The sequence below is a fragment of the Oncorhynchus clarkii genome, chromosome 18, assembly GCF_045791955.1.
Source record: "Oncorhynchus clarkii lewisi isolate Uvic-CL-2024 chromosome 18, UVic_Ocla_1.0, whole genome shotgun sequence".
NCBI lineage: Eukaryota > Metazoa > Chordata > Actinopteri > Salmoniformes > Salmonidae > Oncorhynchus > Oncorhynchus clarkii.
Genome location: NC_092164.1, coordinates 36,527,128 through 36,540,290, shown reverse-complemented (window position 1 = coordinate 36,540,290; position 13,163 = coordinate 36,527,128). Strand labels below are relative to the sequence as shown.

At 43.5% G+C, this 13,163-nt stretch overlaps 1 protein-coding gene across 7 annotated transcripts in view; it reads left to right on the top strand.

Annotated features, from left to right (window-relative positions):
- Positions 1-696: 696 nt before the first annotated feature.
- The window catches only part of LOC139373397 (protein argonaute-4), a 36,663-nt gene continuing 24,196 nt past the window's right edge, over positions 697-13,163 (top strand). For 4 of the 7 annotated variants that reach the window (XM_071113857.1, XM_071113855.1, XM_071113854.1 and 1 more), the window contains exons 1-4: positions 697-875; positions 4,972-5,155; positions 5,581-5,701; positions 8,413-8,591. In XM_071113857.1, coding sequence (XP_070969958.1) covers positions 857-875; positions 4,972-5,155; positions 5,581-5,701; positions 8,413-8,591 — 503 coding nt within the window. In that variant the 5' untranslated portion in view covers positions 697-856. Of the gene's footprint in view, positions 876-4,949; positions 5,156-5,580; positions 5,702-8,412; positions 8,592-13,163 lie in introns of those variants that run through there. The other 3 variants (XM_071113856.1, XM_071113853.1, XM_071113851.1) reach the window with 2 other exon arrangements.

Here is a 13,163-nt window from a genome sequence, read left to right as displayed (position 1 = left end):
TTGATCCGCCTTTAGCTAGCTTTCTCTCCCTCCCGCTTATTCCTGTTCTGAATTAATCATTTTTGATCTTTCGCGCGCTGACAATGATAGTCTATCCTCACATCTGTCAGTCATTGTCGTTGTGCTTTTCTATTGGATGATACTCAAAATCGATGTCCACTCTCATCCAATCGTTGGATGGTGGTCATGCCAATGACAGAGCAGAAGCATTTGATTGGTAAATCTACAGCTGACCAGACATGTCCACCCCCCCACTCCAGGACAAAAACAGTATTTTATTTTCTAACACAGATAATGTACATTTTGTTTTCAATGCAATGTCAAGAAAACATTGCCAGCTGAGTTAGTAAAAATAAGTGGAATCAAAATAACAATGAGTGTTTAACTGGGTAAGGTAAACAAGAGTTTGGGGAAAATGTAGCAAGATGACCTGGAGATAGGGGATGAAATGATGTATAGTCTAATGACAAACAAGTCAGATACAGCTACTTTTAAGTGCAGTACTATGACTTAGTAACCTGTTGTATTATGAGTCACATTTACAGTAAAAATGTATGTTGTCTAATTGGGTGGAGTAGTGTACTAACCGTAACTGTACATGGGGTGGCGATCTTTTGATACTGCTACGCAAGCGCATAATGAATTTATAGCACCTCCTAGCGCATGCGCATTTCCAAATCTACAGGATCTGTTTTAAATCACTCAGAAGACAACGCATCCACAACACTGCTGGACATTTACGCATTATATTCCCTTTCTTAAATTAGCCCCCCTCAGCTTCGCGATACCGCCCCCAATTTCAGTGTCGGTACGGAGCCGCCAGGCCGGGACAGAGACGGAGAGAGAGCCCTCGGCCATGGAAGCGCTCGGACCCGGTAAGAATATGATATGAGAATCCGGTGTCGGGAGAGTGTGCCCCTATTCATTGCTCAACTGGGGACCGTGGTTGTAGGTAGGCCTCGACGAAAGAGAAAAAAACAAACGAGCATATCAGGCCCAACGCGTGTAAGATGAATACAACGGAGATCAGGTTCTTACCGTGACTACTACAGCTTGATGAACACATGTTATGCAAGACAAAACGAGATCTTGTTTTCGTCAATCTTGGCTGCTGGTTTTCTATCTGAAGCGCGCAGCTCGATACTAGGGCTAGACGGCATTGTGTGTGTGGGGGGGTTAACCAATGCCTTCCGTGTCGTGTGTTTTATCTAGCCTATCGTTTCATCATCAAACACGCTCTTTTTTCAGCTTTATGATACGTTTAAAACGATTCCAGTTGAAATACGTATGCCCTCAAGCCCACATAGCTTTAGAAAATGTTAATATGAAGCCTGGTAGTTAGCTAATTGTGCAATCGACACACTGTCTTCCTTTCTACCTATTGAACGCGACGAGAGACGCTAACTAACGTTACAATGCTGCAGCACTGTCTTTGTTCACGCTGAAATATTTAAATGCCATCGACTGTTAGTTGGCAGTACATTATTTTAAAAACGTGTTGATATGCTTTCTTGTATTTCTGTCAGTGGTTTGGTCGCCTGGGGGTAAATGATCATGCTCCCGTGCATGCATGGAGTGGAGCCTGGCTTTTGAATAGATCGTGTACTCCATACGTACTCTTAACAAAACCATTTTTACTGTGACGCAATGGCTACTAGTTGACTTAAAGGCTATATATCACGCACGAGATGCTGCACTGCCAATTGACAGTTTACCAATAAGTATGGTTCTTTCACACCTGATATACAAATAACTTTCATGCAGCTGGTGTGAATTCCTATCCTTATTAAAAGCGATTAACAAGTTATCAGCCTTTTTGTCGCCTGATCTTTACAGAAACAATTTTCCCCCAGCAATGAAACCTATGCCGTCGTTTACCACCACAAGCATATACATTCTTCTCTATTTCCTGTTTGCCACGCAAATGTTAAGTGTCACTTTAGGTGGAATTGATGGCCACAATGGCTATCCATACACAAGCTTGGGCATTTATGCGTAGGCATATATAATGGGCTAATTTGTATTTTATGGTATACTGGAAGGCTTCAATGATTGCTACAAAACGGAGGTTAACAATGTAACTTTGCTCCATGTTATAAAGAGCCTACTAGTTTAGTATGCAACCCCTTCACAGCTGCCATTCTGCTCACTATTTGTCTGTGCCAAATCGTCAAAAATGCCAAGTGATGGTCTTTCCAGAAATCATTGCAACACAGTACACCAAAATAACCTCCTCAGACATTATCAGCTGCATCTCCCTGAGCATCATCACATACAGTACAAGAAAGCTTGTTTATCATCACATACACACACGCATCACACGAAAGCTTGTTTAGGTAGAAAATGAAATTATCCTCCTGGGGGGAATTAGTTTTGCTGCAGAATGATCCATAAAAACCCACCATAAACAAAGGAATAAATGTTGGACATAAAATATGCATTTCACAAGGTTGCTGCTATAAGTACAGCAGGTGGGCGTGTTCAGTAGGCTAACCTTAGTTGCTCGACAATCTGGGCCGAGCTGGGTACGAGCTATCCCGTTGTGAACGGCTGATGTGCCCCAGCAGTCCCCGGGCCCCTCTTCTCCACTGTGTAATCCAGGTGATTTACAGGTGACTGCACGTCCCTCACGGTCAATGGGGCGGCAGGGTAGCCTAGTGGTTAGAGCGTTGGACTAGTAACCGCAAGTTCATATCCCGAGCTGACAAGTTAAAAATCTGTCGTTCTGCCCCTGAACAGGCAGTTAACCCACTGTTCCTAGGCCGTCATTGAAAGTAAGAATTTGTTCTTAACTGACTTGCCTAGTTAAATAAAGGTTTTTAAAAAATGTCATTACTGACTCATCAGCCCAGTGCATCATGTCTGCAGGTTTAAGCCCGTCCCCAGTCTCTCACCTGCACCAGACTAAAAGCATGGAGGCTTTATGGTCATTGGGCCTGTATGTTGACCATGACTGAAGGTGGTTTTGTATCTGTTACCACCACGAACCCTAACCTACTGCCGTTACCTGGAACTCCCAACTGTTAGGCCTAAGACTGTTGGCCACACTGTCACTCTTCAGACTTTTTTATGTCAATTTAGACAGTTAGTAGGTCAACAACCAGTGCTCCTTATTTTAAGCCGGGTATGCTCAGTAATTTACTCACCTTTATCAAATAACCAGACAGCAGTTTTGGCAGTGGTCCGCTTTCTCTGATGGAATTCTCCTTTGGTGCAGTGCAACCACGGTAACCAATTGGCTTTTTTATTTTTTAGATTGTCCCTGATTGGATTTGATCACCTAAGAATCACAGTGTAGCCGCATTCTCACATCGTGACCATGTACAATGCACTAATTTGTGTGGGCAGTGGGCTTGATCAGGGGCAATTTGCCTGAAGTGCATGTGACAGCCAGCCAAGCCCTGCAGGTTGTTGCTGCAGACTTGAATCCATATTTGAGGTACCAGTGTGAGACCCCCCATTCAGGGAGGGACCTGGTGTAGGTTTGAGGACAAGGAAGGGGTCCAGGCATATCACACAGTGACACACTGACAGCCCCTCTCAACCGCCTTGAGGCAGCAGCTGAGGGGGCTATATATAGATCCGGTGCTGTTTTTGGTGAAAGTGGGTGAGGTCGGGTTGACCCAACCTGACTGTTACACCTGCTGGGATCCCTCTCTCTGAACCTTACCTACAGCACATGCACACCTTTATACACACCGTGTATCCCTGTGGCTGTTGTGGTTGGTCCCGTCGCAGTTACTATTACAGGGACGTGGTGTGAGAAGACTGGTGCGAGTGGAGTGTTTTTAAGGAGGGGATGAGGACATGCATGGAGCGTGTTTTTAGGAAGCAGAGGACAAAAGCAGTAAGCGTTTCCCTCCCTCCCTTGCACCCAGCCTTAAATCATGATAAACTCAATTCTCCCCTTTCCCTCTCTATATGTTCTGAATCTTGAATGTCTAGGCCTAAGACAAACGTTTTTTAAGTGTCTACAGAGTAGGTAGGTTAAATTGGATCCCCCTATTTTTTAATAGAGTCTTTAACACCAAGGACAATTGAAATGTAAGAAAAGTATACAATAGTGGTGCATCTCACTTTCCAACATCCACCCAAGTAATTCTCATTTTCATTGGCTGTATAAATTGCTAACTACATGCCTGTGAGTCAGTATTGGGGCTTGGTACAATAGGACTACACAATAAGTTGTGGGATATACACTGAATGTATGAGCCACATCCTGTATAAGATGGGTGGTGAGGCAGTGTTTGTGTTGTGTCTAGTGGTAATCCCCGCTGTCTCTGCAGACCCTCATCTGGCCTTGCTGCCGTCTGTCTGACGTGCTGCTCTTTGTCTGGGGCGGGCCCTGTGCGTCAGTCTATGTTCTGGCTTGAGTGGGGTGGGGGCTGGGTAGGGACATTTGTTTTCTCCTCTGTTGACCTATCTGGGTCGGAGGCCAGGGAGATGGATCAATAGGTGTGTTTGTGGACGGGTAGCCGTGACCTGTTGACGAGAGTTCATGTGGGAAACCGTGGCAAGGAATGTGATTGGACTGATTTCAGAAATTGATTCCGCAAATAGACCAACAACTCTAATAATGCAAAAAAGAAATGGCAAACGCGTTCAACAATTTTTGTTGGTTAGCTTTGATGAATTTCTGAGCATCCTATCCATATAGCTTAGCTACCAATAATTGCACCCACCAGTGGTCACCGTGCTGCTTAGCCTCATTGCCAAAACAAACAAATTAGTCTGAGCCCTAAAGGCCTCTTAACTACTACTTACTTGTCCTTTCCTCTTAGTGCCATTTTAACAGGGTCTTATTTGTTAGAGCACACCGTAGCAGCAATTTTTTCTCCACAGACAAAACAAGCATTTCTTATTGAATAAGTTCAGGTAGCTCCTCACTGTTTGTCTGTTTTCTTCCATTTGGTACATAGTGAATACGAAATGAATGTATCAACCAACAAATGTGTGTGTTTCTGTGTTTGGACCCCCCTATAGGCCCGCCGGCCCCCACCTCCCTCTTCCAGCCCCCACGGAGGCCTGGCATGGGCACCGTGGGGAAGCCCATCCGCCTGCTGGCCAACCACTTCCAGGTGCAGATTCCCAAGATTGATGTCTATCACTACGATATTGACATCAAGCCTGAGAAACGGCCAAGGAGGGTTAACAGGTAAATACAACTGGGAAGGAGAGAAATGTCTCTTTTCGAGGAGAACTTGAAGGTGGAAATGGATTTTCAGAGAGAGGGGAGCTTAAGTTGATACTTTGAGGGTTTATTTTTTGGGGGGGGGTTGAGGGAATGGAAGTGTGTATTTGTCAGTGAAACAAGTCAAACTCAAGTAAGTTGTACGTGTGAAAATAAAAATGGGTCTTTAACAGAGCAGCTGGTGGGAAGTTTATTTTTTTTTAAACCTTTTTAACTAAGTCTGTTAAGAACAATTTCCTGTTTACGATGACGACCTACCCCGGGCCAAACCCTATTTGAACAATTGAATGTATAGGGAAGGACAGTCAAGACTGCTCTTTTTGTAAGCAGTGCTGTCTGTGTGAATGCATTATCTGGCCAGCTCATGATTTCTCCCCCCTCTCTCACAGGGAGGTGGTGGACACCATGGTTCGCCACTTCAAGATGCAGATCTTTGGTGATCGACAACCGGGCTACGACGGGAAGAGAAACATGTACACGGCCCATCCACTACCCATCGGGAGAGACAGGGTAAGCAATTGTCTTTTAAGGTCTTAACGACTCTGGCACCTCTGGTTTTTGTGACCATGTAATGGGGCTGTTTCTACTCCCAAGCACCCCTATCAGTTCCTGAAAGAGTTTTGAATAGCCTCTGTTTCGATAGAACCACAGGATTGATTTGCCCTAAACTCGATTGTCATCATTTGTGTTTTCCAGTCCTTGACAAGTTTGTTTAATGTGTACAAAACATGAGGAACGCCTTCCGAATATGAAGTTTTGCCCTCCGAACAGCCTCAATTCGTCAGGGCATGGACTCTATAAGGTCCATGCCCTTTCCACAGAGATGCTGGCCCATGTTGACTCCAATGCTTCCCACAGTTATCAAGTTGGCTGTATTTGTTTGGGTGGTGGAACCATTCTTGATACACACAGGAAACTATTGAGCTTGAAAAACCCAGCAGCGTTGCAGTTCTTGACACACTCAAACCGGATTGCCTGGCACCTACAACCATACCCCATTCAAAGGCACTAAAATCTTTTGTCTTGCCCATTCACCCTCTGAATGGCACACGTACAGTGTGTCCGGAAAGTATTCAGACCCCTTCACTTTTAAGCACGTTTTTGTTACTTTACAGCCTTTTAATCTGTTTTATAATGAGTTTTTCCCCCTCGTCAAGGGGGACACACACAATACCCCATAATGACAGAGCAACCTTATTTACATAAGTATGTACTCTTTACTCAGTACTTTGTTGAAGCGCCTGAAGCAGCGATTACAGCGTCTTGGGTGTGACACTACATGCTTGGCACACCTGTATTTGGGGAGTTTCTCCCATTCTTCTCTTCAGATCCTCTCAAGCTCTGTCAGGTTGGATGGGGAGCATCGCTGCACAGCTATTTTCAGGTCTCCAGAGATGTTTGTTTGGGTTCAAGTTCAGGCTCTGGCTGGGACATTCAGAGACTTGTACCGAAGCCACTCCTGCATTGTCTTGTCTGTGTGCTCCAATTTTATTTTTTATTTAACCTTTAACTAGGCAAGTCAGTTAAGAACAAATTCTTATTAACAATGACTGCCTAGGAACAGTGGGTTAACTACCTTGTTTAGGGGCAGAATGACAGATTTTTACCTTGTCAACTTGGGGATTCGATCTAGCAACCTTTCGGTTACTGGCCCAATGCACTAACCACTACGCTATCTGCTGCCTGTTGTAGAAATACTTAAAGAATGATCAATGGAAACAGCTCAATTTTGAGTCTCATAGCAAATGGTCTGAATTACGTAAAAATGTTTTTGTTGAATAAAAAAAAAAAAATGTTTTTACTTTGTCATTTTGGGACATTGTGTGTAGATTGATGAAGAAAAACAATTATTGTATCTATTCTATAATAAGGCCGTAACGTAACAAAATGCAGAAGAAGACAAGGGGTCTGAATAATTTCCGAATGCACTGTAAGGTTTTGACAGTGCATGTCAGAGCAAAAACAAGCCATGATGTCAAAGGATTTGTCTTTAGACCTCAGAGACAGGAATGTGTCGAGGCACAGATCTGAGGAAGGGTACCAAAAAATGTCTGCAGCATTGAAGGTCCCCAAGAACACAGTGGCCTCCATCATTCTTTAAATGGAAGATGTTTGGAACCACCAAGATTCTTCCTAGAGCTGGCAACCCAGCCAAACTGAGCAATCGGGAGAAGGGCCTTGATCAGGGAGGTGACCAAGAACTCGATGGTCACTCTGACAGCGCTGAAGAGTTCCTCTGTGTAGATGGTAAAACCTTCTGGAAGTACAACCATCTCTGCATCACTCCACCAATCAGGTATTTATGGTAGAGTGGCCAGACGGAAGCCACTCCTCAGCAAAAGGCACATGACAGCCCGCTTGGAGTTTGCCAAAAGGCACCTAAAGACTCTCAGACCATGAGAAACAAGATTTTCTGGTCTGATGAAACCAAGATTGAACTCTTTGGCCTGAATGCCAAGTGTCACGTCGGGAAGAAACCTGGCGGTGGCATCATGCTGTGGGGATGTTTTTCAGCGACTGGGAGACTAGTCAGGATCAAGGGAAAGATGAACGGAGCAAAGTACCGAGCAAAGTAATGAAAACCTGCTCCAAAGCGCTCAGGACCTCAGATTGGGGCGAAGGTTCACCTTCCAACAGGACAGCGACCCTAAGCACACAGTCAAGGCAACACGGGAGTGGCTTCGGCACAAGTATCAATGTTGTGGAGTGGCCCAGCCAGAGCCCGAACTTGAACCTACTCAAACATCTCTGGAGACCTGAAAATAGATATGCAGCAATACTCTCCATCCAACCTGACAGCTTTAGAGGATCTGCAAACATTTTTTGCTTTGTCATTATGAGGTATTGTGTAGATTAGGAAAGAAGAAAATGTAATCCCATTTTGGAATAAGGCGTTAACGTAACAATGTGGGGAAAGTCAAGGGGTCTGAATACTTTCCGAATGCACTGTAAATATACAATTCATAGGTAATTTCTTGCAAGGCTTAAAAATCCTTTAACCTGTCTCCTCTTCAGCTACACTGATTTTGAAGTGGATTTAACAAGTCAATAAGGGATCATAGCTTTCACCTGGATGCACCTGGTCAGTCTGTTATGGAAAGAGCAAGTGTTCTTCATGTTTTGTACACTCAGGGTGGTTCGAAGCGTATCACAAATGTGTTTATTTGTGGCTTTCCTTGCTTTTCAACCATTTCCTAACACCCTGCCCTCTCCCTGTCTAGGTGGATCTGGAAGTAACTCTGCCAGGGGAGGGTAAGGACCAGACGTTCAAGGTGTCTCTGCAGTGGGTGTCAGTGGTGAGCCTGCAGATGCTCCTGGAGGCCCTGTCAGGCCACAACGAGGTCCCCGAGGACTCTGTTCAGGCCCTGGATGTCATCACCCGCCACCTGCCTTCCATGAGGTAAACATGGCTTACACTATACATTTGCCAAGCTACAGAGTCAAAATTGGCTATAATGTGAGAAATATGAATACAATAATGTGTTTTGTCTTAATTTAAGGTTAGTCATTAGTAGGGCTGTTGCGGTGGCCGTGTTACTGGCAGTCATGGCTGTAGTAAAATTCAACGTGAGCGTTGAGTCACGCTATTCTCCTCTTATGCACTCTGGACATGCGTTGGTAGTACCCAACTCGCTAACGATCATCAGGTCGCTAATGGCCTGGTACTCCTTGTCCCTCTGACCACTGACATCAATGCAAATGAAATCGAAAATAACATCAACCACATCAAAACAGTATTGTGTTCACACACAAGCTCTAATATGTGTATGGGTGTTTTAAATTAATCACCACCTTAGAAAACACTGTCTGTGTGTGTGTATATATATACACACTCAGCATTAAAATAAACGTCCTCTCATTGTCAACTGTGTTTATTTTCAGCAAACTTAACGTGTAAATATTTGTATGAACATAACAAGATTCAACAACTGAGACATAAACTGAACAAGTTCCACAGACGTGACTAATTGAAATGGAATGATGTGTCCCTGAACAAAGGGGGGTGGTCAAAATCAAAATTAACACTCAGTATCTGGTGTGGACACCAGCTGCATTAAGTTCTGCAGCATCACCTCAAGGACTGCACCAGATTTGCCTGTTCTTGCTGTGAGATGTTACCCCACTCTTCCACCAAGGCACGTGCAAGTTCCCGGACATTTCGGGGGGGGGGGGAATGGCCCTAGCCCTCACCCTCCGATCCAACAGGTCCCAGACGTGCTCAATGGGATTGAGATCCGGTCTCTTCGCTGGCCATGGCACCGAACGAGCAGTACGGTTGGTGGCATTGTCATGCTGGAGGGTCATGTCAGAATGAGCCTGCAGGAAAGGTACCACATGAGGGGGAAGGATGTACAGTGTTGAGATTGCCTGCAATGACAACAAGCTCAGTCCGACGACGCTGTGACACACCACCCCAAACCATTACAGACCCTCCACATCGATCCCGTTCCAGAGGACAGGCCTCGGTGTAACGCTCCTTCCTTTGACGATAAACGTGAATCTGACCATCCCCCCCTGGTGAGACAAAACAGCGTCTCGTCAGTGAAGAGCACATTTTGACAGTCCTGTCTGGTCCAGCGACGGTGGGTTTGTGCCCATAGGCGATGTTGCCAGTGATGTCTGGTGAGGACCTGCCTTACAACTAGAGGTCGACCGTTTATGATTTTTCAACGCCGATACCGATTTATTGGAGGACCAAAAAAAGCCGATACCGATTATTGGAGGACCAAAAAAAGCCGATACCGATTATTGGAGGGCCAAAAAAAAGCCGATACCGATTATTAATGGGCCAAACAAAAAGCCGATACCGATTATTGGAGGACAAAAAAAAAGCCGATACCGATTATTGGAGGGCCAAAAAAAAAGCCGATACCGATTTATTGGAGGGCCAAAAAAAAAAGCCGATACCGATTTATTGGAGGGCCAAAAAAAAAAGCCGATACCGATTTATTGGAGGGCCAAAAAAAAAGCCGATACCGATTATTGGAGGGCCAAAAAAAAAGCCGATACCGATTATTGGAGGGCCAAAAAAAAAGCCGATACCGATTATTGGAGGGCCAAAAAAAAAGCCGATACCGATTATTGGAGGGCCAAAAAAAAAGCCGATACCGATTTAATCTGCCTTTTTTTAAAAATTGTAATTTTCTTTTGAATTGTTTCTTGTAATAATGACAATTACAACAATACTGAATGAACACTTATTTTAACTTAATATAATACACCAATAATCAATTTATCCTCAAATAAATAATGAAACATGTTCAATTTGGTTTAAATAATGCAAATACAAAGTGTTGGAGAAGAAAGTAAAAGTGCCATGTGCCATGTAAAAAAGTTGTAGTTATTATAGGAATTATAGGACTATTTCTCTCGATACCATTTGTATTTCATATACCTTTCACTATTGGATGTTGTAATAGGTATTTTAGTATTGCCAGCCTAATCTCAGGAGTTGATAGGCTTGAAGTCATAAACAGCGACGAGCTGCTGGCAAACGCAGTAAATTGCTGTTTGAATGACTGCTTACGAGCCTGCTGCTGCCTACCACTGCTCAGTCAGACTGCTCTATCAAATCATAGACTTAATTATAACATAATAACACGCAGAATTACGAGCCTTCGGTCATTAATATGGTCAAATCCGGAAACTATCATTTCGAAAACCAACCGTTTATTCTTTCAGTGAAATACGGAACCGTTCCATATTTTATTTAACTGGTGGCATCCCTAAGTTTAAATATTGCTGTTACTTTGCACAACCTTCAATGTTATGTCATAATTATGTACAATTCTGGCAAATTAATTACAGTCTTTGTTAGGAAGAAATGGTCATCACACAGTTCACAACGAGCCCGGCGGCCCAACTGCTGCATATACCCTGACTCTGCTTGCACAGAACGCAAGCGAAGTGACACAATTTCCCTAGTTAAAATAAATTCATGTTAGCAGGCTATATTAACTAAATATGGTTTAAAAATATATACTTGTTTATTGATTTTAAGAAAGGCATTGATTTTCATGGTTCGGTACACATTGGTGCAACGACAGGTTTTTTTTTTTCGCGAATGCGCTTGTTAAATCATCCGTTTGGAGAAGTAGGCTATGATTCAATGATAAATTAACAGGCATCGATTATATGCAACGCAGGACAAGCTTAGATAAACTGGTAATATCATCAACCATGTGTTGTTAACTAGTGATTTATATTATTAATGATTGTTTTTTATAAGATAAGTTTAATGCTAGCTAGCACCTTACCTTGGCTCCTTGCTGCACTCGCATAACAGGTAGTCAGCCCGCCACGTAGTCTCCTCCTGGAGTGCAATGTATTCGGCCAAAATACCGAATGTTATGAACACTTGAAAAATAGCCGTAATTAATCGTCCATTCTGGTTAATCAGTCGATCTCTACTTACAACAGGCAGTTGTTGTTGCCATCCTGTACCTGTCCCGCATGTGTGATGTTCAGATGTACTGTTCCTGTGCAGGTGTTGTTACACGTGGTCTGCCACTGCGAGGACGATCAGCTGTCCGTCCTGTCTCCCTGTAGTGCTGTCTTAGGCGTCTCACAGTACGGACATTGCAATTTATTGCCCTGGCCACATCTGTAGTCCTCATGCCTCCTTGCAGCAAGCCTAAGGCACGTTCACGCAGATGAGCAGTGACCCTGGGCATCTTTCTTTTGGTGTTTTTCAGAGTCAGTAGAAAGTCCTCTTTAGTGTCCTAAGTTTTCATAACTGTGACCTTAATTGCCTACCGTCTGAAAGCTGTTAGTGTCTTAACGACTATTCCACAGGTGCATGTTCATTAATTGATTATGGTTCATTGAACAAGCATGGGAAACCACTGTTTAAACCCTTTACAATGAAGATCTGTGAAGTTAATTTGTAAAAATCCAAATATCTTTGAAAGACAAGGTCTTGAAAACAGGACTTTTATGGTGTGTGTGTGTGTGAGTAAGTAAACACACACACCAATTAAAATGATTGTGCCTTTTAAACAACATACAGTGTCCCGCATATTACGCAGGGCAGGAAAACTTACAAAAATGTCTTGGGTACATAATTGGTCTAGCCTGTACGCCGAGTTAGCCTACAATTAGTGACTTTGTATTTTATTTTGAATAGCTTACTAATAGGGCATTTTTATATTTGCATAATTCATTGACTGACACATTCCCTTTAGCAACAGAATATCTCACCACTGTGCATTTCAATCTCCTCCCCTCTCTCCATTGCTTTCTCGAGCGCGCATCGAGAGGGGCTGTCAACCATTTAATGAAACCGGTTTCCATCTGTAAACATTCATTTTCCCGCAACAGATTTCACTTGGTTTCCCAAAGTATGCACTGGGTAGCTGCAGGAACAGGATTGGAGAGCCCATGGCACACAGAGTTTGGGTGGAATATCACCTTTGCAGTGAGAGAGTGAAATAACCGGAGTAGCCTACCCTCACCATGAGTGAAAAACAAACGGGTGGGGAAGTGGCCTCCGTTCTCGTGCATACGGATGACATGAAATCACATTTTATTGGTCACGTACACGTGTTTAGCAGATGTTATTGCGGGTGTTTCTAGCTCCATCAGTGCAGTAATATCTAACAAGCCATATCCAACACTTTCACATCCCACACAAACGTAAAGGAATGGAATTAAGAATGTATAAATATTTGGACGAGCAGTGTCGGAGCGGCGTAGACTAAAATACAGTAGAATAGAATACAAATTATTCATATGAGAGTAAAGTAAAACTTACTTAAGCATATCTTGTCTGCTAAATTAACAAGCCTACAGCCTATAGAAAGTATGGCGCATAGCCAGATAGCAACTCCTTCTGTTCATCTGAAATACATTTTTCTTCAAATCATGTTTCTTTTGACCTGCCTAAAATATACAGAACAAGAATATAAACGCAACATGCGATGTGTTTGTCCAATGTTTCATGAGCTGAAATAAGATCCCAGAAATGTTCCAG